At 38.2% G+C, this 23,943-nt stretch overlaps 12 protein-coding genes across 12 annotated transcripts; 7 read left to right on the top strand and 5 right to left on the bottom strand. All coding sequences in view use genetic code 12, as the record gives it.

Annotated features, from left to right (window-relative positions):
- Positions 1–3: 3 nt before the first annotated feature.
- KGF56_000274 (uncharacterized protein) lies at positions 4–3,015 on the top strand (the record flags this gene model as incomplete). The annotated part of the gene is made up of 1 exon (XM_049323984.1): positions 4–3,015. One exon carries the CDS (start codon positions 4–6, stop codon positions 3,013–3,015), a length of 3,012 nt encoding a protein of 1,003 aa, XP_049182726.1.
- A 663-nt stretch (positions 3,016–3,678) lies between these two features.
- TRX1 (thioredoxin) lies at positions 3,679–3,990 on the bottom strand (the record flags this gene model as incomplete). Its single annotated transcript, XM_049323973.1, has 1 exon — positions 3,679–3,990. The coding sequence occupies one exon, from the start codon at positions 3,988–3,990 to the stop codon at positions 3,679–3,681; it is 312 nt and encodes a 103-aa protein (XP_049182725.1).
- A 1,041-nt stretch (positions 3,991–5,031) lies between these two features.
- Positions 5,032–6,585, top strand: KGF56_000272 (rRNA-processing protein; the record flags this gene model as incomplete). Its single annotated transcript, XM_049323962.1, has 1 exon — positions 5,032–6,585. The coding sequence occupies one exon, from the start codon at positions 5,032–5,034 to the stop codon at positions 6,583–6,585; it is 1,554 nt and encodes a 517-aa protein (XP_049182724.1).
- A 1,183-nt stretch (positions 6,586–7,768) lies between these two features.
- On the top strand, positions 7,769–8,859 carry SPT3 (transcriptional regulator; the record flags this gene model as incomplete). The annotated part of the gene is made up of 2 exons (XM_049323951.1): positions 7,769–7,784; positions 7,841–8,859. 2 exons carry the CDS (start codon positions 7,769–7,771, stop codon positions 8,857–8,859), a joined length of 1,035 nt encoding a protein of 344 aa, XP_049182723.1.
- Positions 8,860–8,983: 124 nt separating this feature from the next.
- Positions 8,984–11,952, bottom strand: KGF56_000270 (uncharacterized protein; the record flags this gene model as incomplete). The annotated part of the gene is made up of 2 exons (XM_049323940.1): positions 8,984–9,002; positions 9,110–11,952. The coding sequence occupies 2 exons, from the start codon at positions 11,950–11,952 to the stop codon at positions 8,984–8,986; spliced, it is 2,862 nt and encodes a 953-aa protein (XP_049182722.1).
- A 358-nt stretch (positions 11,953–12,310) lies between these two features.
- Positions 12,311–13,279, bottom strand: KGF56_000269 (uncharacterized protein; the record flags this gene model as incomplete). The annotated part of the gene is made up of 1 exon (XM_049323928.1): positions 12,311–13,279. One exon carries the CDS (start codon positions 13,277–13,279, stop codon positions 12,311–12,313), a length of 969 nt encoding a protein of 322 aa, XP_049182721.1.
- Positions 13,280–13,688: 409 nt separating this feature from the next.
- On the bottom strand, positions 13,689–15,215 carry KGF56_000268 (uncharacterized protein; the record flags this gene model as incomplete). Its single annotated transcript, XM_049323917.1, has 1 exon — positions 13,689–15,215. The coding sequence occupies one exon, from the start codon at positions 15,213–15,215 to the stop codon at positions 13,689–13,691; it is 1,527 nt and encodes a 508-aa protein (XP_049182720.1).
- A 459-nt stretch (positions 15,216–15,674) lies between these two features.
- On the top strand, positions 15,675–16,841 carry KGF56_000267 (asparaginase; the record flags this gene model as incomplete). Its single annotated transcript, XM_049323906.1, has 1 exon — positions 15,675–16,841. The coding sequence occupies one exon, from the start codon at positions 15,675–15,677 to the stop codon at positions 16,839–16,841; it is 1,167 nt and encodes a 388-aa protein (XP_049182719.1).
- Positions 16,842–17,098: 257 nt separating this feature from the next.
- On the top strand, positions 17,099–17,431 carry KGF56_000266 (uncharacterized protein; the record flags this gene model as incomplete). The annotated part of the gene is made up of 1 exon (XM_049323895.1): positions 17,099–17,431. The coding sequence occupies one exon, from the start codon at positions 17,099–17,101 to the stop codon at positions 17,429–17,431; it is 333 nt and encodes a 110-aa protein (XP_049182718.1).
- A 71-nt stretch (positions 17,432–17,502) lies between these two features.
- KGF56_000265 (uncharacterized protein) lies at positions 17,503–20,955 on the bottom strand (the record flags this gene model as incomplete). The annotated part of the gene is made up of 1 exon (XM_049323884.1): positions 17,503–20,955. One exon carries the CDS (start codon positions 20,953–20,955, stop codon positions 17,503–17,505), a length of 3,453 nt encoding a protein of 1,150 aa, XP_049182717.1.
- Positions 20,956–21,623: 668 nt separating this feature from the next.
- On the top strand, positions 21,624–22,442 carry PUP1 (proteasome core particle subunit beta 2; the record flags this gene model as incomplete). The annotated part of the gene is made up of 1 exon (XM_049323873.1): positions 21,624–22,442. One exon carries the CDS (start codon positions 21,624–21,626, stop codon positions 22,440–22,442), a length of 819 nt encoding a protein of 272 aa, XP_049182716.1.
- Positions 22,443–22,889: 447 nt separating this feature from the next.
- Positions 22,890–23,936, top strand: AHA1 (Aha1p; the record flags this gene model as incomplete). Its single annotated transcript, XM_049323862.1, has 1 exon — positions 22,890–23,936. One exon carries the CDS (start codon positions 22,890–22,892, stop codon positions 23,934–23,936), a length of 1,047 nt encoding a protein of 348 aa, XP_049182715.1.
- Positions 23,937–23,943: the final 7 nt, after the last annotated feature.

Raw genomic sequence — 23,943 nt, 5'->3', positions numbered from 1 at the left:
ATTATGCTGAATTTGGTCCAGGGTCAATCTGGTTTAGTGAACAAACACTTGGCTCAGGAAGAATATTCAAGAGCATCTAGTACCACGAATGTGCTGCTGTCAACAAGTACGAGAAACAGGTCAACTAGTGTCACCAGAAGAAAATCCAGACCTCATTTGAAACCGAGTGCTAGTGTGTCGCATCCAAAATTGATTTATTCTGTGGATGACGATATAAATGAACAAGAAGGTGACGACGAAAATGAAAACGAAAACCTCGATTCTACCCTGAGCATAGTAAATGATAAAGATTACTTGGAAGGGTACAACGACGCTTTAAAAGCTTTGTCTATGAGATGGAATAACAAGAGCTCCATAAGACAAGTTCAAGATTCTGAAAACAAAGACACTCTAGAGGCAGCCATAAGAGACCTTCGAGGAGAGGGGGAATGGCGCACAAGACAGAATGAAAGCAAAAAACGGATCAATTGGGAAGATAATGAGCCTCTAGATAGTGTAGATCAACAACAACAACAACAACAACAACAACAACAACAACAAGAAAATGAAAACGACGACGAAGGTGCAGAAGCAGGAGATGGGTTAGGGGATAATGGTTCTATACATTCCAGCTCATCCTTGGAGTCACTCAATTTGAGGGACCGACAAATTGCCATTAACTCAACTCATCCCTTTGGTATTAAGATTTGGAAACCATCGTTGTATAAAAAGAAAAGATCAGTGGCTACCAGAGCTGACGAGGATATACACGATTTTGACCCAAGAACACCAACTGCAAAGATATACTGGGGGGTTACACTAACGAATTTGGCGTGGAGTATAACTGCAGGGTTAATCATTTACATCCTGTGTCTCGTTGGTGCTGCATTTGTCATCATCTTTTCCGGTTTTGGAATTCAAAAGTCACTGAGACCCTATGCAAAAGCATTTTTGAAATTGGGCAAGTACTGGTTATATCCATTTGGGAAGTTTGTTCTTTTAAACAAGGACAAAAATTACTTGAATGAGGACATGCTGGAGGGAAGAACATTGAACGAATTTCATCAGTGGCGATTACAAGAAGAAGGTCGGTTATTTTTTGCACCACCCAGGCGGTATACAGGTGCTAGCGACTCGGCTCCATTGTTGAAAGATCATAAAGGCAGACCTTTAAGGGACGCTTATAGTTCTTTGGAAGATGGTAATCAGAATAAGGTGCCAGAAACTACCTCTGAAGACCAAGACCAAGAAAACAGTGATATCAAGGTGAGGTTTTTTGGAAGAGGGAATTGGAACGTGGGCAGAATTGCTTTTTACATTTATTTTTATACCATTTTGCAGCCTGTTTCTTTTATCGTTGGGCTTTTATGCTGGTTGATAGTTTTTACCGTTCCAATGGCCAATATCACACGTATCTTGACCTATCACATGAGGCGTCATCCATTGGCTATAGATTTTGAATTGGAAAAAGAGTACTATAAGAAAAGAGATCAGAATCCAAATTTGAACAAGAAAAAACAGACGATTGTGCTATGTACTTATAGATGCTGTGGTATGCACTATTACAAGTATACTATAGACGGAACGAATATTTTCTTCATCAACTTATTGTCTGTTGTGATATTTGTTATTGTTGATAACTTTTTCCTCAAGGACAAACTAAAATGGAAGACATTTTTCACCGATTCAAGTACCATATTCTGCTTGTGTTTATTTTCAATCATACCGTTGGCGTATTTTATTGGACAAGCAGTTGCTTCCATTTCGGCCCAATCGTCGATGGGTGTTGGTGCAGTAATCAATGCCTTTTTCTCTACGATTGTGGAAATTTTCTTATACTGTGTTGCTTTGAACCAATCAAAGGGGAAAATAGTTGAAGGTTCAATGATAGGCTCTATTTTGGGAGGTGTGCTTTTATTGCCTGGTCTTTCCATGTGCGGTGGGGCGTTAAAGCGAAAAACACAAAGATATAATCCCAGATCTGCTGGTGTTTCTTCTACAATGTTGTTGTTTGCCATGGTGATAATGTTTGCACCATCATTATTTTACCAGATCTATGGAGCTTATGAAATCAAATGCAAGAGTTGCGATGTGAAGTCAGGTATCGATGACTGCACAAAATGTCGATTCATTCAACCGTCATTCACTTTGGATTCACTTTATTATAGAGTTATTGAGCCATTTTCGTTAATTGTTGCTCTAGCTTTATTTGCAGCTTATATATGTGGATTATATTTTACTTTGAGAACGCACGCATCACTTATCTGGGCGGCGAATTCGCATGAAGCTGTGCGCAGAGATGATTATCTTAGATCTCCTAGTATAACAAGTATGAATCCTTCTCAATCAAAAGCGTTGAATTTGCCAAAACAACAGCAACAACAACAACAACAGCCACCAAATTTGCCCCCGTTAGAGCCACGCATACAGGACAATGATCCAATAAAAGAACATAAAGAAGACGATGAGCACGACGATATTGGTGGCCACGATGCACCGAACTGGTCAAGAAGTAAATCGACGGTAATATTATTAGGGGCCACAGTATTATATGCTGTGATTGCAGAAATATTGGTTGATAATGTTGATTCCATTTTGGCAGAGTTCCCAATCGATCCCAAATTTTTAGGATTAACGATTTTTGCCTTGGTTCCAAATACAACGGAGTTTTTGAATGCCATTTCATTTGCTATTAGTGGTAATGTTGCATTATCTATGGAAATTGGTAGTGCATATGCACTACAAGTTGTTTTGATTCAGATTCCATGTCTTGTGGTGTACTCGATGGTGAAAGATTTTGTCAGCGTTGAACAGATGTTTTCATTAGTGTTTCCTCGATGGGATATTATTGCAACATTAATTTCGATTTATTTATTTACTTATATCTACGCAGAGGGAAAGTCGAATTACTTTAAGGGGGTGATTTTGATTTTGATATACGTGGTTGTATTGATTGGGTTTTGGTTTAACAACATTATTGAAAACTTGGATGATGGTTATGGAATGGTTTTTGGTGGAACACTTTTTGGGAGTTAGGAATATTTTTATACGAGTAAGCACCCTGAAGAGTAGTTACTTGTATAAGGAGAGGAGATTCGATTTTTGAGTAAATTTTAATAGTAGAAAACAGTATTATTATGCACTGACTCTATCTTTCTCTCTCTTTCTCACTAGCGACACTAGGGAGCGAAGCGATCTAGTGGAGCAGTATGTAGTATCAACACCCCTTACTCATGGAATTTAAAGGGGTAGAGCAATTTCAAATACAAGTTGGTACTGGTTTACTACCAAGTGCACTAAGCGCATTGACTTTTGGGGGTTTTTTCCAAGACAGTTCCTCTTATTATGAGACTAACTTCATCGAGCAGAGCGAGATAATAAAGAGATAGTAGTCTATTAAGCAAGTATGCTCCACTATCGAGCAGAGTGAGATACTAAAGAGACAGTAGTCTATCAAACAAGTATGCTCCACTATCTCGCTCCGCTCGATAGGAAAGAGACAGTAGTCTATCAAGCAAGTATGCTCCACTATCTCGCTCCGCTCGATAGTAAAGAGAGAATTGTTAAACAAGGTTATCGTTTGACACATATACATCAAATAAAAACAACTCTTCTTCTTCTTCTTCTTCTTTTTGGCTATTTATTCTGTTTTATACATAACATACATATATACTGTACAAACCCTACCAAATTTTATCTTCAAGCATTTGATGAAATTGCTTGTTTGATAGCAGAAGGATTAGCACCAATCACTTTATGAATTTGTTGTCCATTTTTGAAAAAAATCAAAGTTGGCATACTGCTCACTTCATATTGTTCAGCAATTTCGTTCAATTCGTCAACATCCACTTTTAAGAATTTGACATTTGAATATTCATTACTAAACTTGTCCAATAATGGAGCAATCATTTTACATGGACCACACCAAGTAGCGAAAAAATCAACAACAACTAACCCTTGATACTTGATAGCTTCATCGAACTCAGCTTTTGAAGTAACTGCAGTAACCATTGTGAATAAAGAAATTGACCCTGGTAATGTGTGAAAAAGAAAATAGAACTAGAAGGAAGAAAAAAAATGTTCCTTTTTTTTCCAGCCTATAACGGCGGAGACCAGTGTGTGTTCATTTTATTTTATATACACGGAAAATCTTTGGTGATTTTCCATTTTGCTTACTAAAAACATCAAGGATGGAACAAAATGAGGATTTTCTTTGCGAGTCTAGAGCAACCCACCCCACGTGACCGAATGTTACATACAGGGGCAGCTTTAAGACAAGGAGTCATCTCTATATATTGATTATAGAATTGTCTGAGTATCGACACTGTCGAGCAAAGCGAGATAGTGGAGCACACTAGCTCATTTAGAAGAACCTTGCTTCGCTAGATAGTGTCACTAGTCAATGGTGCCGACACTATCGAGCAAAGCGAGATAGTGGAGCACACTAGCTCATTTAGAAGAACCTCGCTTCGCTAGATAGTGTCACTAGTCAATGGTGCCGACACTATCGAGCAGAGCGAGATAGTGGAGCACACTAGCTGCCACTCACTATATTGACACTCGATAGTGTCGATAGTGTCACTAGTCAATGGTGCTCCACTATCTCGCTTCGCTCGATAGTGTCGATAGTGTAACCTCATTTAGAAAATCTTCATCTAAACAAGCTGGAAGATCTTCACATACATAAATTAGAGGAATTTTCGAGTTACAAGTTTGATTGCATTAAACGTATGATCCAATTGGTAGAGAAGAAGCAAGGTTAAAGACTGAATTTTTCAATTTTTCCAATAAACCCGTGTGTATCTGAATCTTATCCCGTATTGATACTTCTGGTAAGTTTAGTAGATCCTCTTTGCTCGTGGGTTCCCAATTCAACCTTATAGAATCCATCAAAGTTAGACTTGCATTTAGACTCTGTTTTTCTCATCTCTTTCCTCATCTCTAGTGCGGAAAAAAAAAAAAGTTTCTAATTATACATTTACCTTTTTGAGATGCTCATCGCTTCCATCTTGAATAAAAAACCCGTGTTGGCTCACACAAGGTTAACTCGTTATGGTGAAGAAACTGCTAGCTGAGAAAATCTCGGAGTCATACAATCCCAAAGATGAGTATGATATTGAGGACTTTGAGTCGGGTAAACTGACAGGAGATTTATTTCAACATAAGGATGAGGACATTGACGACTCAGATGAGCTGGAGTCAGATGATGAATTACAAAGGGAACACTATATTGTGTCTTCAAAGTCTATGTTGAGAAATAAGGAGGGTATGAATTTAGGAAAGAAGTATACTGGGGATTTAGTTTCGAGAAGTGAATTGTACCAGGAAGAAACGAGTGAAGAGGAGGAGGAAGAAGAAGAAGAGGAGGAGGAGGAGGAGGAAGAGGCCAGTCGAAATGGGGTACAGGAAAAACCTCAAGAATTTTCAGATGTGGAGGATGATACGACCGATGCGTCATCTCATTCAGATTCGGATCTGACACTGTCAGGAAAAGATTTTGCAAATGCACCATCTAGTCATCTTCATTCCAGTCGTAGCAAAAATATAATCAAACTGTTGGTGGAGAAAGAGCGTTCCCTGATTATCAATAGACTATCACAGTCTGCAATTGAAGACTCCTTGAAAGGCTTTGCAGTGCAACAGCAGAATAAAACTTATGATAAACTAATTGATGTCAGAATCAAGTTCCAAAAAGCAATCAACTCGGCGAATAAGCTACCAATCAACGCACAAGTATATAAAGATAATCGGTCCGAATCCACCACCGACTCGCTAGTCAAAGAAACAAAATCCCAGCTTTACAGCTTGTTGGATAGTATATTTAAGCTTAGATCTCAATTAGAGGATACCAAAATCAAGGCTTCAAAGAAGAGGACATTTCAGGAGTATTCGCTTGTCACTACAAATGCCGACAAGAGACTAAGCAGCGAGCGTGCAAACGTCTTGAACAAATGGTCAACCAAAGTTCAAAACTCCTCTGGAAGTAGTGCTATCAATGCAAGTAAATTCAAGGCCATCAACCAATCTTTTGAGCAGCAGGTGAAGAACAATTTAGCGGACATGGATAGACTAATCAAGAGAACGAAATTGAACAGAAAACAGGTTACACCCATTGGCTACATTGAGGAGGAAGAAACCAAAGAGGTAGGATCAGAGGTGCAAACCGATGATTCTATAGTACCTGCAAAGAATAATATGCCACGTGAAAAGAATCAAGGCATGGAGAATAAGTACATCTTTGATGATGAGGATTTCTACCGTGTATTACTAAACGATTTGGTTGATAGAAAAGTTCAAATGTCGGATCCAACTACAAATATTACCATAATCAAGTCAGCACAAAGAGCAAATAAATTATCAAACAATGTTGATACAAAGGCTTCAAAGGGAAGGAAATTAAGATTTCATGTACAAGATCAAATTGCCAATTTCGAAACATCCAAAGGACAATGGAAATGGAATGATGATCAAATTGATGAGTTTTTCGCTTCGTTATTGGGGCAAAAAGTCAATATGAACGAAAAAGAAGATATTGACCAAGAAGACGAAAGGGACCTTGATGAGGAGGTGGCTACTATTGACTCTGGTATACGACTCTTTAACTAATCTTTGTATAAATTAATCAAAGTAAACACTATCGACACATCAACTATCGAGGAAGCGAGATAGTAGAGCACACTAGCTACCGCATTATCGTGCAGCGACACTATAGCACACCAAATCACTCAAACTCTGACAAAATAATGAAAAGTTTGCCAAGACGAAAACCTAGCAAAAGACAAGAGCACACCAAATCACTGTGTACTTGAAAAGTCAATCAGAGTATTCAGTGTCAGCGGCTAGTGTCGGTGTAGTCAAAGTGTCGTAATAAGCTAGTCAGTATGCTTCACTATCGAGCAGAGCGAGATAGTGTCACTTTGCTCGATAGTGTCGAGATTTGAGAGTAGTCAATGAGCTCGATTGTGTCGAGGTTTGAGAGTAGTCAATGAGCTCGATTGTGTCGAGGTTTGAAAGTAGTCAATGAGCTCGATTGTGTCGAGGTTCGAGAGTAGTCAGTGAGCTCCACTATCTCGCTTCGCTCGATTGTGTCGAGGTTCGAGAGTAGTCAGTGAGCTCCACTATCTCGCTTCGCTTGATTGTGATGAGGTTTGAGAGTAGTCAATGGGCTCCACTATCTCGCTTCGCTCGATAGTGTCTATGTCGGTGTAGTCAATATGCTCCACTATCTCGCTTCGCTCGATAGTGAAGCTTTTTACTTCGCTCGATAGTGCAGCTTTTTACTTCGCTCCATAGTGTCTAGTAATCAAAGTTAGTAAAAATTCTATTAGCACAATGTGCTCCACTATCTCGCTTCGCTCGATAGTGGAGCTTCCCAATAGTATATGGTAACAAGTTATATTATAATCAGACAAAAATAAAAAAAGGTAGCTAGGGTTTTTCCACATCGACATTACGTCTCGAGCCAAATGCACTCGAATTCATCAAAAAAAATAACTCTTGAATAACCACATTACATATAAATCTAACATACAATTAGTCGTTATCTATTAGCACAATGTGCTCCACTACCTCGTTTTGCTCGATAGTGTAAAAGAAAAAAAGTGGTGTATTTGAAAAATTTTTTTAATCTTGAATTTTTCATATTTAAATCTTTGAGCGATGCGATGGATCGAGTATTGAATTGTCACAAAAAACGCATTGGACATTGAGCAAGCGACACTTTCCATTTTTGGAAAATACACCGCACTTTTAAAATGAAGCCTTTAAAATTAAAGATATATATATATATATGGTATACCTTTGGGGTAAGTTGGGATAAAGGGGTATCTTGTTAGTTGTTGTGACGGTAGGTGCCGGTGAGAGTCCAAGATGGCTAGTGAGAACAAGTACAAGTATAGGATAGAAATACAACAAATGATGTTTGTTTCTGGCGAAACCAATGACCCGCCTGTTGAGACAACATCGTTGATTGAAGATATTGTGCGTGGCCAAGTTATTGAAATTTTAATACAAACCACCAAGACTGCAAATAGTCGAGGGTCCAAAAGCATTGCTCCCGAGGATGTGATTTTCTTGATCAGACATGATAAGGCAAAAGTCAACCGGCTAAGGACATACCTCTCGTGGAAGGATGTGAGGAAAAATGCCAAGGATCAAGAAGGTGGAGGAACAGAGTCGTTACTAGAAGGTGGTGCAGGTGGTGCAGGTGAAGGAAATGGAGCGGGCGGCGCCGCGAACGGCGGCACGCCAGGACTGCAAGGCGCAAATGACAGCTCTAAGATGCTATCGAGGTACAAAAAGTCCAAAATTAGACTACCGTGGGAATTACAGTTTATGTTTAGCGAGCAACATTTGGAAACTGCTGAAGAAAGCGAACAAGTGGACGAAGAAGAAAAAGCCGCAACCATTGCTTCCTTAAAGCGCTTAAAAATGGCCGATGATAGAACGAGGAATATGACGCGAGAGGAGTATGTGCACTGGGCCGAGTGTAGACAAGCGTCATTCACTTTTCGTAAAGCAAAAAGGTTTCGAGAATGGGCCCAAATGGCGCAGCTATGCGATTCGAGACCTAATGATGATGTAATTGATATATTGGGATTCCTTACATTTGAAATTGTATGTTCCCTTACTGAAGAAGCTATGAATATCAAGAATTCAGAGGATAAGCTAACTCAAATTCAGAGAGAAAAGAACATGGAACAAAAGAAACAACCTAAAAAGCGAAAGTATTTGTTCGATAAGCCGGATGAGTTGGCCTCACCTATTATGCCGTATCATATTGAAGAAGCTTGGAGACGATTACAAAAGACCAATTTTAAACACAAGGCTGCAAGATCATTTGGAGGTGGTGTTGTTAAAACAAGAACTAGATTAATTTAAAAAAAAAAGAATATCTTCAACTACTAGCGTCTTTTCAAGAGCCGAATCATATTGAAAGTCACGATACTCTAAAAATCTCTTTAAACTAGGTTGGTTTTCTTCTTGTGTTTTTTTCTCAAATAAATCAATTTGTCTTTGGAAAACTTGCCATGTTCTTGCAAAGGGTAGTAAATCAAGGAGAAACGATTGTGGTGCAATGCTGTGTAAATAAGACGTGCTTGGTATCGTGGGTGTGGAAATGCAAACTGACCTTGAAGCACGCGAGGTTCTGGACCTAGATTCAATGAAGTTAAAGTACTCAAATTTGACGTTATTGAAATGAAACTTGGGTACAGGATCATCATCATCATCATTATCATCATCATTATTATTATTATTATTATTATCATTATTATCATAATTATTATTATCATGGTTGAGATTTGGCAAAAACCAAAAAGTGTCAATATGTTCCTCTTTTACCAAACTGAGACACGATTTCAAATCCAACCTGATGCTCATGGCTTGGAGCTCATCTTTATAAGCTGCTGCTGTTGCTGCTGCTGTTGCAGAGGTGGAGGAGGAAGCTGAATCTAAAGTTGAAGTTGAAGTTAAATTCTTGAGGTCAGGTTTATTCTTTTTGATTACTATCAACTTGCCTCGTCTCTCTACCTTGCACATCATCTCACAGGCGGCTAGAGACCTTCTTAAGTCATAGTTGTTACCGTTCCAGTTTTCATCAATGATTTGTCCAATGATAGCATCCTCAACATCAAATCCATTGACCAAACAGCACAACCACAAATAATCCAAAACTAATTTTCTCGATACCACAAAGTCATCTAAATAAATGATCGAGTCATCCTCTAGTGCACACTGAACTAAAGTGTTTGGAATGTTCCATAGTTCTTCACACGTGATAACAATGGGTCGTCTAGAAACCTTGATAAGATCCTGAACTACAGTCCAAAAACTTTTATCCTGTTCAAAAAGAACATTAACATCTTCGAATAAAATTATTCCCTTTTGGAACCCATTGGTGTCATGTACCAATTGCGTAGTGCAAAGCTCTTTCAAATCATTGAAAATATCCTTTCTTCCTCTAGACATGCCGCTGTTAATTTCATGAACATACCCATTTAGTTCCTTCATCGCAGTATGGACAGCAGTTGATTTTCCTGACCCACAAGAACCCTGAAGAATTAATATCGGCAGGTACCCTTCATCTTCCGTATCCTCGTCGTCATATACTATAAAAGAATTGTTTTGTTTTGTTTTGAAATATCTATTGACGCCTTGAACAGGTGCCTGACTCTTCATTTTGAGAAACGAGTTACCAATCCAATTGCGAACTTGATTAATACTCTCCTTGTGGATAAGCAATTGGTCCATGCGTACCGGCTGAAACTTGTTAACCCACAACTCGCTGCTATTCTGTTGTCCTATCAAATCAAAGACAGCTCGTAACGGAGGATATTTTTGCAACCTTGGTAACTTTTTCAACGCACAATCAGCGAGATCATCATCTTTTATTTCATATAGGTATTCTGGAGTTGGTGTCTTCGTACCTGTTGAGGGGCATAATCCGGAAAATTCCTCAATAAAAACACCATTTTTGCGTTTCTGTTTAGTAGGTCCAACAAGAGAAGGAGACGGCCGCCTCTGATGATCTAATATTAGAAACTCAGTTGGTTTGAGATGTGGAGGCTCCAATTCTTTAAGCTTTTGGAGAGGATTCAACCTGAAAGCATTTCGACTGGCAGACATCATGCTTGCAAATAAAGACACCTTTTGTGTATCTTGAGAAACATTGTTTTCCATCGTATTTGTATTGTCCTTGTTTTGAATGTTCCGTGAAGAATCGATTTCTTCAATCTTTTCCTGGTTAATTCTTTTTGGGGATCGATCATCTCGAGATGATTGTGGAAACCCGTTCAGTTGGGAGTTGACAGTTTTTGTTTTCTTCCCTTGTAATGATGGTTTTGTATTTACAGAGCTTCGACTGGCAGCCATCATACTGGCAAATATTGAGTTGCTAGGTATCAGTCTCTGAGCTCCATTCTCATTGGTCTTGTGCTTATTTGAGTTTACTTTTAGTGTTACAAAAAAAGTTGGTTTGTTCTTAGACAGGTCGTCGTCATTGTCGTCGTCATTTTCAGTTGTATTTAAGTCAATTGAGGTATCTTTCTCTAGTATTAATGTCTTCTGGTAGTCTCCATCATATCTAAATAACAAATTCTCACTCGATTCAAACTTTTGAGGTTTCATGTTATTCACTTTTGGCGACAGTGCTTGCTTGATTAAGGCACTAGCACCACTACGTATCTCACATGCAAATAAAGAGTTACCAGAAGAATCTGTCCAAGCTTCATCTTCTTTTGCCTTTTCGATATTTGCTTCTTCTACGGTTGTCATTGTATTATCTGCCGCATCAATCTCTCGTGTTTCCCCCAACACCGCATTCAAATTTGACTTATTAATCTTGTTCATATCTAGTTTAAGGGAAACAAAATAACTTTTTTCTTCATCTGCACCATGAGGGTCATATATCGTGTTTAATAGACTACCTGGTTTGCTGGTAGGAGCTGTATCCAAGTCAACAAATGTACAATCGTACATTTGTCTGTCTTGATCAAGTCGTCGCAGCTCTGAAGAAAGTTTACTATTTTTTGCTTTTTCTGCCAATTTTACCTCACGGCTCGCTGCCATCATCCTTGCAAATAGAGAGTTGCCAGGATTGCTCACAGTGGTGGTGGTGGTGGTGGTGGTGGTGGTGGTGGGGTAGTTTTCACCTCTCATAGGATTATCTTCTGACAACGGAAAAGGGTTTTCTATAAGAAGGGAGTCTATATTTCTGTTCAAAGCCAGGTCTTGCACTAGTTTAAAGTCTTTTTTTGGTTTTGTTCTATTCATATTAGTCTTGAGTGATACCATAGGAGTTCTACCACCATCATCAGGCTCGTTATTGATGTCCTCGATAGCATTAATCTCCGTAGCACTAAATACTTCATTTTCTCCCGTCTGCTTTGAGATTTTCAGTTTGCCATATACTTCCGTCCCCTTACGCAGTCGCTTCCTCAGTTGACTGCCATTCAAAACTTGGAGTAAGTCCATCTGACTTATGGTCAATGAACCCTCTCCTCTATTTGAGAAGTGAAAAACTTTAAAAACAGGCGCGCATTAAAACGAGGTTCCAATTCATTGCTTTTTTTTTCATCACCAAACGCGTGATAAACCAAAAGAGATGAGAAGAGCAGGACACTAGCGAAAAAAGTAGTAGAGAGAAGAGCGGCAGAGAAAAGCAGTAGGGAGAAGAGCGGTAGAGATCAGTAGAGAAGATCAGTAGAGAAGATCAGTAGAGATCAGTAGATAAGATCAGTAGATAAGATCAGTAGAGATCAGTAAAGATCAGTAGATAAGACAGAAGAAACAGTAGATTCTTTAGATTAGGAAGGACTCTTAGCAAGATATTTCAGTTACTTCCACTGAAAGGAGCAGCACTACAGGTCAAACCTGGTCCTTGGGTAATCTGAGAAGGCTTATCAGGACAAATATCACTGAAAGTCTTATCGGGCTTATCCAACACATAATCCTTTGTTTTATGCTTTTTCCGCTGGACTAAAACCGGAATCAACACTGCGTTATCAACAGGGTATTCTCTGTGACCAACAACTTTTAGCAATGAGCCTATCATACCAGAGTGTGACACAATGCTTATCACTTTTTCATCACTGCTCGTTGAGTCGAAAATGTCGTTTAATAATGATGCTGCTCTAAATTTACGATGTTGGCCCGTTTCCCTCGAATTTGCCTCCCACAATTTGTCATCCTCGGTAAACCCATCTTCAAAAGTGGCATATGGCCAATTTGAGTGAATATAAGTTTTGCTGTGGCGTTTACTTTCGGTTTGAATTCCGTAAGTTTCTCTTGCGTATTCTTTGATTATGGGAGCATCATTGGTAATATCCTTCCAAACATACTGCCATGTTTGCAATGTTCTTCTCAATGGACTGCTATAATGCGTATTTGGAAAGGGGAAGTTTGAGGTACTTTTGATCTGTTTCGAAAGTGCTGTACACTCATCAATCCCTTTTTGAGTTAACAAAGCATCAGCCCATACTTGACCATCATAGCCGTCTAATGTTTCCCAGTAGCATGTCCAGTCGGTTGATGGCGTATTGCACTGATGTACACCGAAACCGTGTCTAATCAAAAAGAATAACTTATGATTTGCATCTAACTGGTCTAGAACGTCTTGCCATGAAAACTCTGTTTTCAAACCAAAGTTTTGAGAATACTTCACTTGGGCAACTGAAACTTGAGGATCGCTTTGCTCAAAGTATGTTGTAGACGACTCAAATGCGGGAAACGTATATGTCTTTGCATTGGTAAACAATGCTTGCAGGAGAATAATAGTAGGAAAGTAGTATGGAATATGCATATTGCTTTCAACCAAAGTCTATAAAATATACATCTTTTTCAACCTACCGAGACATAGTATATATACGTTGGAGAAACCCACGTTGTCTTGAGATTTTGATCCAATTCGAATTGTAGACATTTTCTAAAAGCCCACGGGGGCATTGTTCACGAGGCATTAATTGAAATAGGCACTACGTAATAAATTCATACCCTGCAAGTTAACCTAGAATTAATTTGCACAGAGTATAATAGCTGCAAAAAAAAATTTGCGCTAAAAAAAAAGGGGAAAAAAAAAAAAAAAAAAAAAAAAAAAAGAAAATAATTTTGATTTTGAGTAGCGCAACCAAATATAAATGCAAATTTACTGAAATGGTAGTTATAGTGTAAAGACAAACAAACATTGGACATTGAAGGCATTGTTAGGTATTTTATAGATTGGGTATGGCCCTTTTTTCCACTTCTGTCATCTTTGAATTGACTTCTCCAAATAAGTAATCAAACGTCTCGACCAACTTGTTAATCAAATTTAGGTCATTTTTCAGCAAAATCTTTCTATTGTGCAATTCTTTAACTAGTAAATTAAAGTATGAGTTTTTTTCATGTCTAGGTATCAATTTTTCGAAATAGCCAATACTCAATTTAAATAGATTTACAATCATTGTTTCATTTATCCTGTTTGAGTCTAAAAGTTCCTTAGATTCATTTAAAGCGTTGATATACCTGTTTTCGTATAGTTGACGCAAGTATAACACATTAGAATCGGACTCGGGAGATGTGAACAACCGTTTATCCAACTCTAATTTTATTTCCTCAATTGGCGAAGTTAACTCGTTTGACGCCAAATTCGAGTTATCAACATGTAGTTCAATTATGTTTTTCAAAATTTTGATTTCAACGTATAATTGATGGATAATCTTTGTTGATTCGTTTTCAACATTCTTCATTTTCTTCAAATACTTGGATTTGGTAAACGCAATCTTCTTTTCCAACTGCTTCTTTTCTTCAGTTGAATCTTTTGCTGCTTCTGCTAGTTTTCGGAGTTGCTGCAATTCTTTTTCATTTGACAGAATTAACGCCTTGAGGTCCTGGTTCTCCTTGACCAAGTTCTTTTGTTTCTCCTGCAAATTCAACAAGTCCGTCTCCAATTGTTTCTTTTTACTCAATGTTGTTTCGTGGGTTTTGCTCAAACTCTGTATCTCATTGCTTATAGCTGTTTGAGTTTGGTTTTCCTTTGCCAATTGAGCTTCTCTCTTGGTTACTTTAGCCAATTCACTTTCCAACTTTCCAATCAACTTTTCTTGTGATTCCATTTTCTTCAACAGCTCTGCTTCAATTGTCTCACAGTCCTTTTTACAAGCTAACAAATCCGACAAGGTTTTTCTTGCTTCATTGGCACTTTGATCTACTTGTTGTTGAAGTTTGGCATTTTCTACTTGCTTGATATTTAACCTCTCTTGAAGATCACGACATTCCTCAGAGTATTTTGAAGCTTGAAACTGATTACTCTTTAAAGATCTCTTCAAGTCACAAACCTTCTCAATAATGTCCTTTTCACAGTTTTCAGAAAACTCTATTTCCAAGTCCTTGGCCATTGTTTGTAAAAAACGGAAAAATTCCTTATTTTGGTATGGTGGCATCGCTACCGCTACCGGATTGTCAAACATACCAAGATTACCATGTCTCAAAGAGTGAGGCTCTTGAAACCTGACTTTGCTCTGATCAGGAGTACTAACAACTAAATGTGGATTCAAAGAGTTAAAGGGTGAATGGAAACTACTAATGTTCTGGGGACTGAATGTGTAGTCAGTGCTTGTGTCGAATTCGGAGGTAGTATTAGCTCTTGCTTCCATTCGAGAAGCAATTTCCGAATTGACTGTTCTATACTCACGTTTGAGTCTAGGCACTTGTGTTGGGTAAATAACCTCAACACCGCTGTCTGTTATGCTACTCCTCATTTCTAGTATGTATAACACTAATAATTAGTTGATGTCTCTGGTCAAGTATAAAAGAAGTGTTATTAAAAAGAGTGTAGATTTAAAAGAATAATGAAAAAAAAAAAAAAAGACTGCTTAAGAAATAAAGGGGGTAGAAAAGTCCACCCCCTTTTTCTCTCCCGATACAACAATATCTGTAACAATTTCTTTCTACATAATACAACAATAACCACAAATAGTATAAACCAATTATTATATAGTTTGAAACTTATTGAGTTCAAGAATTAACAAGTTTTGGAACCAACTTCGGTATTCATAACTTTATAATCATAAGGGGAGAGACAAGAATGAATCTAAACGTCTTATTTCGCTACCAAGTACGATGACATGTCAAAAAAAAGAAAAAATTGAATTAAAAAGAAATTCTGATGGTATTGATACCCAAAGTCTAACTTTTGATATTGTTTTATATCGTTAATAATGGACAATATGGACTCAATAACCAGCTTTGTCCCACTATGGGAGGCTCCCGATAATATCCGCAATACTGTTGAGGTTGCCGATTTCCATAATAACCGCGACCACCACGCGTTCAAATTGAGATTTCGTTCCTGCTCCGTTATATCGACATCTACTACTACCGAAAACGATCGGCCGTTGCCCACAGTTAAGATATTGGGTACTGGTGGTACCATTGCCTCCAAAGCAAGCTCATCACAAGCAACTGCAGGCTATAAAGTAGATTTGACCATTGAGGAGTTGGTAAGTCAAATACCTGATCTACTCGGTACATGTCATCTCGAATATGAGCAGGTTATGAATATAGATTCGTCCGAAATTGGCTTGGAAGAGGTAGTTTTATTGAGAAACCAAATAGTTGAAGACCTTGACAAATATGACGGACTTGTAATCACACACGGAACCGATACCTTGGAGGAAACGGCATTTTTCATCCAATCTACAATAAACACCAGCAAACCAATTGTATTTTGTGGGAGTATGAGACCCAGTTCGGCAATCTCTTCAGATGGGCCTATGAACTTGTACCAGGCAATTGTTATTGCATCCAACCCCGCAAGTCATGGAAGAGGGGTATTGACATCGTTGAATGACAGAATTGGATCTGGATACTATATCACCAAATCAAATGCTAATAGTTTAGATACTTTTAAAAGTGTAGGTCAAGGCTATATCGGCAATTTTGTCAACAACCAGGTCAGGTACTACTACCCACCTGCCAAGCCTCTAGGACTAACCATATTTGAAGTAGGCAAGAAGCTCTGTCTTCCTGAAATTCCCATATTATATGCACACCAAGGTTTCAATAACAAAATCATCAAGTTGATGATTACAGAGTTGGAGGCCAAGGGTTTGGTAATTGCTACAATGGGGGCGGGCTCTCTATCAACAGGAACGAATGAGGTCTTGTCGACTTTGGTAAACTCAGAAATTCCTATAGTTTACAGTAAACGGTCTATGGAAGGTATGGTTCCAATTGAAGCATTGCCCAAGGTCAATGATAGACCTATGGAAAACGTTATTGCCGGTGGATATTTGAATCCTCAAAAGGCTCGAATACTACTCCAACTTTGTATCAATGCAGGCTACAGCTTGAAGCAAATAAAGAAGGTATTTAAAAGCGTATAGACAAGGTATTCAAAAGCGTATAGACAAGGTATTCAAAAGCGTATAGACAAGGTATTCAAAAGCGTATAGACAAGGTATTCAAAAGCGTATAGACAAGGTATTCAAAAGCGTATAGACAAGGTATTCAAAAGCGTATAGACAAGGTAATCCATTTTATAATGCAATAGAAAAAAAAAAGTTGAAATCTTTTCTTTCAGTAATTCTTTCTTTCCTTCATCTTTAATATTATATCACCCGGTTACACCAGTTACACTACCATGGTATTCTATTCGGGGCTGAAAAAAGTTGAGGCTGCACCGGTTGCGCCAGACAAGGCTGAGCGTGTCAAGTGTTGGGAGAAACGTGATATGTTTTTTCAGTGCCTTGATGCAAATAAAATTGACAATTCGTTAGATTCCAAAGAGCTTTCAAAAGTTAATGAGAAATGTGGCAGTGCCAAAAAGGAATTCGAACGAGATTGCGTTAGCAGTTGGGTAAAGTATTTTCAGGAGAAGAGGTTTAATGATTTGGTGAGACAGAGGTATATACAGAAATTGGAAAGCGAAGGAGCACAACCGTTACCATTCAAGATTGAAGGTATAAAGAAGTAAGACGGTGAAAGTGAGTATGTAGGTGAGAGTGAGAGAGAGAGTGAGAGAGAGAGAGAGCTGAATCATAGTATTTATTGGACATTTATACAAAGCGGTTTCTTGTTTATGTGTTGGGACGAATCGGTATCGATTAAAGTGCCCCATTCGTATTCGCCTCTTTCAATAATGACAAAACTTAGCTCAGTTGTGATTTCCGAGTGTGGTTGAACTGTAGGGAATTTCAGTTGCAAAACACCTTCTATAAGGATCTTTCTATCTGTTTGCAATTGCTTGTCGCTGCTGTTCACTGCAGCCAAGGGTAGCTGCCGAACAAAGCCATTTATTGATTCACTAGTGTGATTTATAATTTTGGTTTGCAAAATGTAAAATTCATCAGCCCTCAACAGATCGGAGTCAATATCTAGTCTATCTTCTGTGAGTATCCGTGTTTTAACTTCGACATCTTCTAGCACAAGAATATCTGCCATTTTTGCACTCATTTTGATACCCCTCAAATCTATTGTGCCTCGTCTCTTTTTTACACGCCAGTGGCCTACCAATTTACCCAAAATCTCTTGTTTCAACCAAAATAATTTCTTCATTTGATTCTCTTCTTCCTCGGTTAAGCTATAATCTTTGACAAACTGCTTCTGACGTAATGAAGGTATTGGCTTTCGCTCAACTGCATGCATTTTCCTAACAGGTAGAAATAGTCTTTTGGTTTTGTTGCATTCAACCTCATCAATAAGCTCAAATGTGTCGTATTTTAAATAGCATTTTAAATTGCTTGTCCATGAATTCCTTAAATCCAAAAGTAACAAACAAAACTCATTTGGATTTGCCTCGTTCATAATGAATTGGCGCAAACTTTCCACGTTCTTGGGTAATCTCGCATCTTGCAAAATGGTGTTTTTTGAAAACATGGGAATAATATTGCACCCGACCAATTCCAAACTTGGTACAACTGAAGTGTTAATAGGAATCTCCAAATGTTTGATAAATGATCTTGCTTCGGATTTGTGAGCGTAATCTAAAACTATTCTCAGTTCCCTCATCATTTTCCTTCCAGTTAGTTCGAATTCAATCGTGATTTCCTCTCGCGGTCCTATTCTCTCTCCGAGAATATGCTTGTTCTTTATCCGAAATGATTTAAAATTTAGTAAATGCCATTCTAATTCGTAAATCTCTGCTGCATTTAAACTTTGCTGGGAAAGCCTTTTATTGATAAAACTGAGAGCAGAATCCCAAAAGGAGAACGACAAGTAGTTAATAGTCTCCAAAGAATCGTTAATCAAAGTGACGGAAAAATCAATATGCTCTCCTTCCAATAGCATAGCCCAGCTATTTTCAAGCAGTATATCTTTCATTTTTAAGCGAGGTTGAGACGGTATCACTGTTAACGGTAAAGTGCGGTGCGTTACACGGAATGATTTGAGACTGGAGGTCAAGTTGGAGAGTAAATTATCGATAGTGGGTAAAATAAAAGTGCTAGACTGGTAATCTGCTTCTTTTCCTCTTTTTTTTCCTTCCAATCTAAACGAATCAGTTACAATCTCGTGATCAACAATGGGAAAGAACTGAGGCTCACAACAACAGACCTGGATAAGTAATCCTTCAATTTCCATTTCACCTACTTCCGAGGCTTTGAACGAAACAAGAAATTGCTCTGTTGTCATTGGCGGTAAAACTAGTGAGTTTTTGACACTATCAAGAGGGTTGGTTGTTGTTGTTGTTGATGATATTGTTGTGGCACTTTTTTTGGTATTTGCTCGTACTTTAGTTAAATTAGGAACACTCATGCTCAGATAATTACTGATGGACTCAGTCAATTCTTTGATGGTCTCCACCTTAACGCCTTTACTCACAACTTCTATATCGTGTATCTCAATGGAAAATGCAAATGGGTTTTGCAAAACAATCTTCAACTGATGAATCTCGTCTTTAAGAACTATGCGATCAACAAAGTTTGCTTCAAACTTGAAACTATAAGGATCAAAAAACGAAGATGGTTCCAGAGAGTCCTCATCTTGTTCGGCAAACGGTACCATCGAATCCTTCAATTTGGTTGAAACAAACTTTACCTTTTTTACTAAAAATGGGTCCCAATATGGCATTTTCAAGAGTTGATTCCTTTCTTCTATTTTGCCAAGTAATTTATTCTGATCGTCTACAGGTAAACAGTGAGCATATCTGGTAAGTAGCAAAATACATAATCCCACTAATAGCCCATCATCATTAGCCTGTTCTGCTATATTTAAACCCAATTTCAAAACTTGAATTTGCAAAGAGGTCCAGTTTCCCTGTGATTGAAGAGTAGCATCAGTGGCTGAAATTTCTGGCTCTGAGTTTATACGGTACAAGTCGAATAAACTTTCCAATAAATCTTTTACGTTACTTGGGTTTTGCTTGGCCAATTGGGGCATAAGTGCAATTAACTGAAATCTCGTAATAAACCCCTGCTTTCGGTAAAGTCCCAACTCTCGATAAACACAAGCAATGTATGAGAAAATCTTACACTGGTCCAACACATTCAAGTCTACCAACTGCAATAAGAAAACTTTGTCAATGTCGCACAAGATATCTTGGTTTGAAAAAGTATTGCTATCACTAGTCTCTCGTGTAAAAATATCATCCATTACTGGATCAACTGATTTTCTTGTTTTGCACCCAACCATCAAACTCAATTTTCTCAAGATACAATCAATGTAAACTACGTCTGGCACCATATTTTCTGGATCACAAGTACTTTGGCTATAGTAGTAAATTGCCTTTGTGAGAACCAATTTGAGCAATTCAAGTAATGGCAACGAGTTTGCGTCAATAGTGGTGAAGGAGGAGGAGGACAAAGGCAAACCAAACCCGTTGGAACTTAGAGAGTTTCTTGGAGATGCAATTGATAATTTAGATCCATTAGACGACTCAAACGATGTTTTCTTTATTGCTCCGTTATTTTCTGCGAGCGAGGCCTTGGTAAGATGCAAAGTTGACCCTAGAGAAGGACTCAATTGGTATGTAATGCCAAAGTAATCTAATAAAAAACAGCTCACAGCGAGTCCTTCCAATGCACTCCCTAACCAAAGGTAATCGTCGTGCCGCTTCAAAATTGCAAGGCAATCAGAAAAACTTTGTAATGCATCACTATACCTCCCAGACAACAAATGGAAATTCCCCATTAATTTGAGATGTCGCCCTGAAAATTTCGATTGAGCTTTTGATTTATCAGAGGAAGAAGTAGACTTTTTTTCAAGCAAACTATCTTCTCCATTAAAAGTGGCTCTGAATGATGTGGATCCCGAGCTTAGTCGTTTTTGTGCTTGACTTATAGTCTTGGTGAGTACATGACTATCTGTGATTGATACTGGCGATCGAAGCGTTATAGCAGAGTAGGCCGAGGCGTACTCGTGCAAAGCTGCAAGATATGATGATAAAGTTTTTGCAAGTTTGAAAGTGACCTCTTCAAAGCTGCTGCTGTTGCTTCTGCTGCTGCTGCTGTCTTTTTCAACCAAGATTACATCGTGAACGATTGCAGTACTGTAAATTTTCATGAGTTGGGATAAATGCTCTTCTACAGGCTGGGAGGCAGCACTAGAACCAATTCCAATAACAATAAATGTCTTTCTAAAAGGTTCAAACTCATGCAAGTATATTTGGTTACTATCTATTGGCGAAGTGTGAAACTCAAAAAGTAACAGCTTAAACTCTTCCAGCTCCTTCTGTAGCTTTACCGCACTCTCTTTGAGTATGCCTTTAAAAAGATGAAAATTTGTTGTCGTACAATCATTTACTGGAACAAGTAATATATGAACTTTGGCAGGGGTAAGAAAATTGTACCCATTATTCAATACCATGAATTATTTGCATCCACTATTAAACAACCAAGATAAAAAAAAAAAGAAAGAAAGAAATATACCAAAACCTGATATATATATAACCAGAATAGCTCCCTCTATACTCAACACCAGCGTCAAATAACAAGAAAAAGGTTATATGTTTTAACAATCTTTAATGCTTTTATCTCGGTATAAGGTTATAAATTTTCATTTTTTTCGTGTCCAGTGGAAAAAAAAAACAGAGCTTTGAAAAATCGAAGGCAATAAAGAAGGGAGTATTGAGAAGGGAGTATTGAGAAGGGAGTATTAAGAAGGGAGTATTGAGAAGGGATAGATAAGGGTATACTAATATACAAGTAACGGTTATTATAAACTTTCTTGAGATGGCTGGTTTGAATTTTGAAAATTACCAGAGAAATCAGTTTCTTAGCTCCAAAGGTTTTGGTCAGCCAAAAGCTACATCTACTGGTACTACAATTGTTGGGTGTCAGTTTAAGAACGGTGTTGTGATAGCAGCAGATACCAGGGCCACTGCAGGACCAATTGTGGCAGATAAGAATTGTGAGAAATTGCATAGGTTAGCACCAAAGATTTGGTGTGCTGGTGCAGGTACTGCAGCAGACACGGAGATGGTAACTCAACTAATTGCCTCGAAATTGGAATTGCATGGATTAGCGCAGAATAGACAGCCAAGGGTGATAACCGCGGTGACGATGTTGAAGCAACATCTTTTCAAGTATCAGGGTCATTTGGGTGCATATTTGATTGTTGCTGGTGTAGATCCCACTGGGGCTCATTTGTTATCTGTACAAGCACATGGTTCTACGGATGTGGGCAAGTATCAAAGTTTGGGTTCAGGTTCATTAGCAGCTATGGCTGTTTTAGAGACTAAATTCAAAGAAGATATGACAAGGGAGGAGGCAATTGCGTTATGCTCGGAGGCAATCGAAGCAGGTATTTGGAATGATTTGGGATCAGGGTCAAATGTCGATGTATGTGTGATGGAAATTGGCCAGGATGCACAATTGATGAGAAACTATATAACGCCAAACCAAAGAATAAAAAAGTGTAAAGATTATAGATTTCCAAAGGGCACAACGGCAGTTTTGAGCCAAAAAATCCGCGATATCTGTGATGTGGAAGAAACGGTTGTTACATTTGATGATAATGGAGATAGAATGGAAGTAGATGTAAGTGTGTAAAATAAATCTAGCTTGACTAGCTCTCCACCCCACTATCGAGCAGAGCAAGATAGTGGTGAAAAACTTACTAGCAACATTTTTTACTACCTCTCTACAAAGTTCCATCGACTCCTCTTACTACCTCTTTATAAAGTTCCATCTACTCCTCTTACTTCCATCTACACCTCTTACTACCTCTCTACAAAGTTCCATCGACTCCTCTTACTACCTCTCTACAAAGTTCCATCTACTCCTCTTACTTCCATCTACTTCTCCTACTTCCATCTACACCTCCTACTTCCATCTACACCTCTTACTTCCATCTACACCTCTTACTAGCCCTTTTTTTTTTGTGATAAATTTTTCAATATTGTACTAGAATTTTCCATAAACTTATTCCATTTTCTTTTATATATTAGAAGAATAGCAAACAAAACTGCTTACAAGAACAAGTACCCTAGTTGAGCTATGGTGGTCAATAATCCTAATAATTGGCATTGGGTTGATAAGAATTGTTTAGCATGGTCAAAAGAATACTTTGATGAGAAGTTATTGAATTTATCAGTAGAAGATGAGACTAGTAGTGCAAGTATTTCCAATGTTTCATCTGTAGAAGGAGATGTCGACGTCTCGCAGCGTAAAGGGAAAGTTATTTCGTTATTCGATTTACGGCTCGTTTTGACATTCAGTGGCCATACCGATAAAGACGATAAGGTATCGGGATCAATTACAATTCCCGAGTTGGCATACGATAGTGATGAAAAAAATTTAGTGTTCAACATTACAGTGTACAATGAGTCTAGAGATAATGCTTCTATTGTCGATTTGATCAAAAAGAAGTTAGTCCCCAAGTTGAGAGAGATATTGATGAACTTTGGCCCCGACTTGATTGCAACAAATAGTAAAGATATTCAACTTGAGGCAGATAAAATCACTTCAACATTTACAAAAGCAAACCAGGAAAAGTCTGTTGGCATAGAGAAGCCTGAAACCAAGTCTGTTGGTGGTGCAGAAAAGCCCGAAACCAAGTCTGTTGGTGGTGTAGAAAAGCCCGAGTCCAAATCTGCTTCCAAGCCTGTCGTGTCATCGAATTCTCCAAAATACAACACGACAACTTTACACCTTGAACCAGCTTTCAACACCACAGCTGAACAAATATACATTACTTTATTAGATGAGTCGAGGATTGCCGCTTGGACTAGATCAAACCCCATTATTGAAAAATTTCCTCCTAAAGTTGGATCGACTTTTAAATTCTTTAATGGTGCCGTGCAAGGTAAAATTTTAAAACTAGTGCCAAATGAGGAGATTGTAGAATTGTGGAGATTAGATGATTGGAAAGAGGGCCACTATGCCGAGTTGAACATTAAGTTGAAACAAAGCAGCGGTGAAACTAAAATGGTTGTAAAGTTCACAGGCGTTCCAATTGGTGAAGAAGACAGGGTCAAGGATAATTTTGAAGATATGTATATTAGATCGATAAAGATAACGTTTGGATTTGGTGCTGTTTTATAGGATATGC

Source organism: Candida oxycetoniae (assembly GCF_023343755.2).
Source record: "Candida oxycetoniae strain CBS 10844 chromosome Unknown scaffold8, whole genome shotgun sequence".
Taxonomy (NCBI): domain Eukaryota; kingdom Fungi; phylum Ascomycota; class Pichiomycetes; order Serinales; family Debaryomycetaceae; genus Lodderomyces; species Lodderomyces oxycetoniae.
This window is presented reverse-complemented; position numbering and strand designations above follow the sequence as displayed.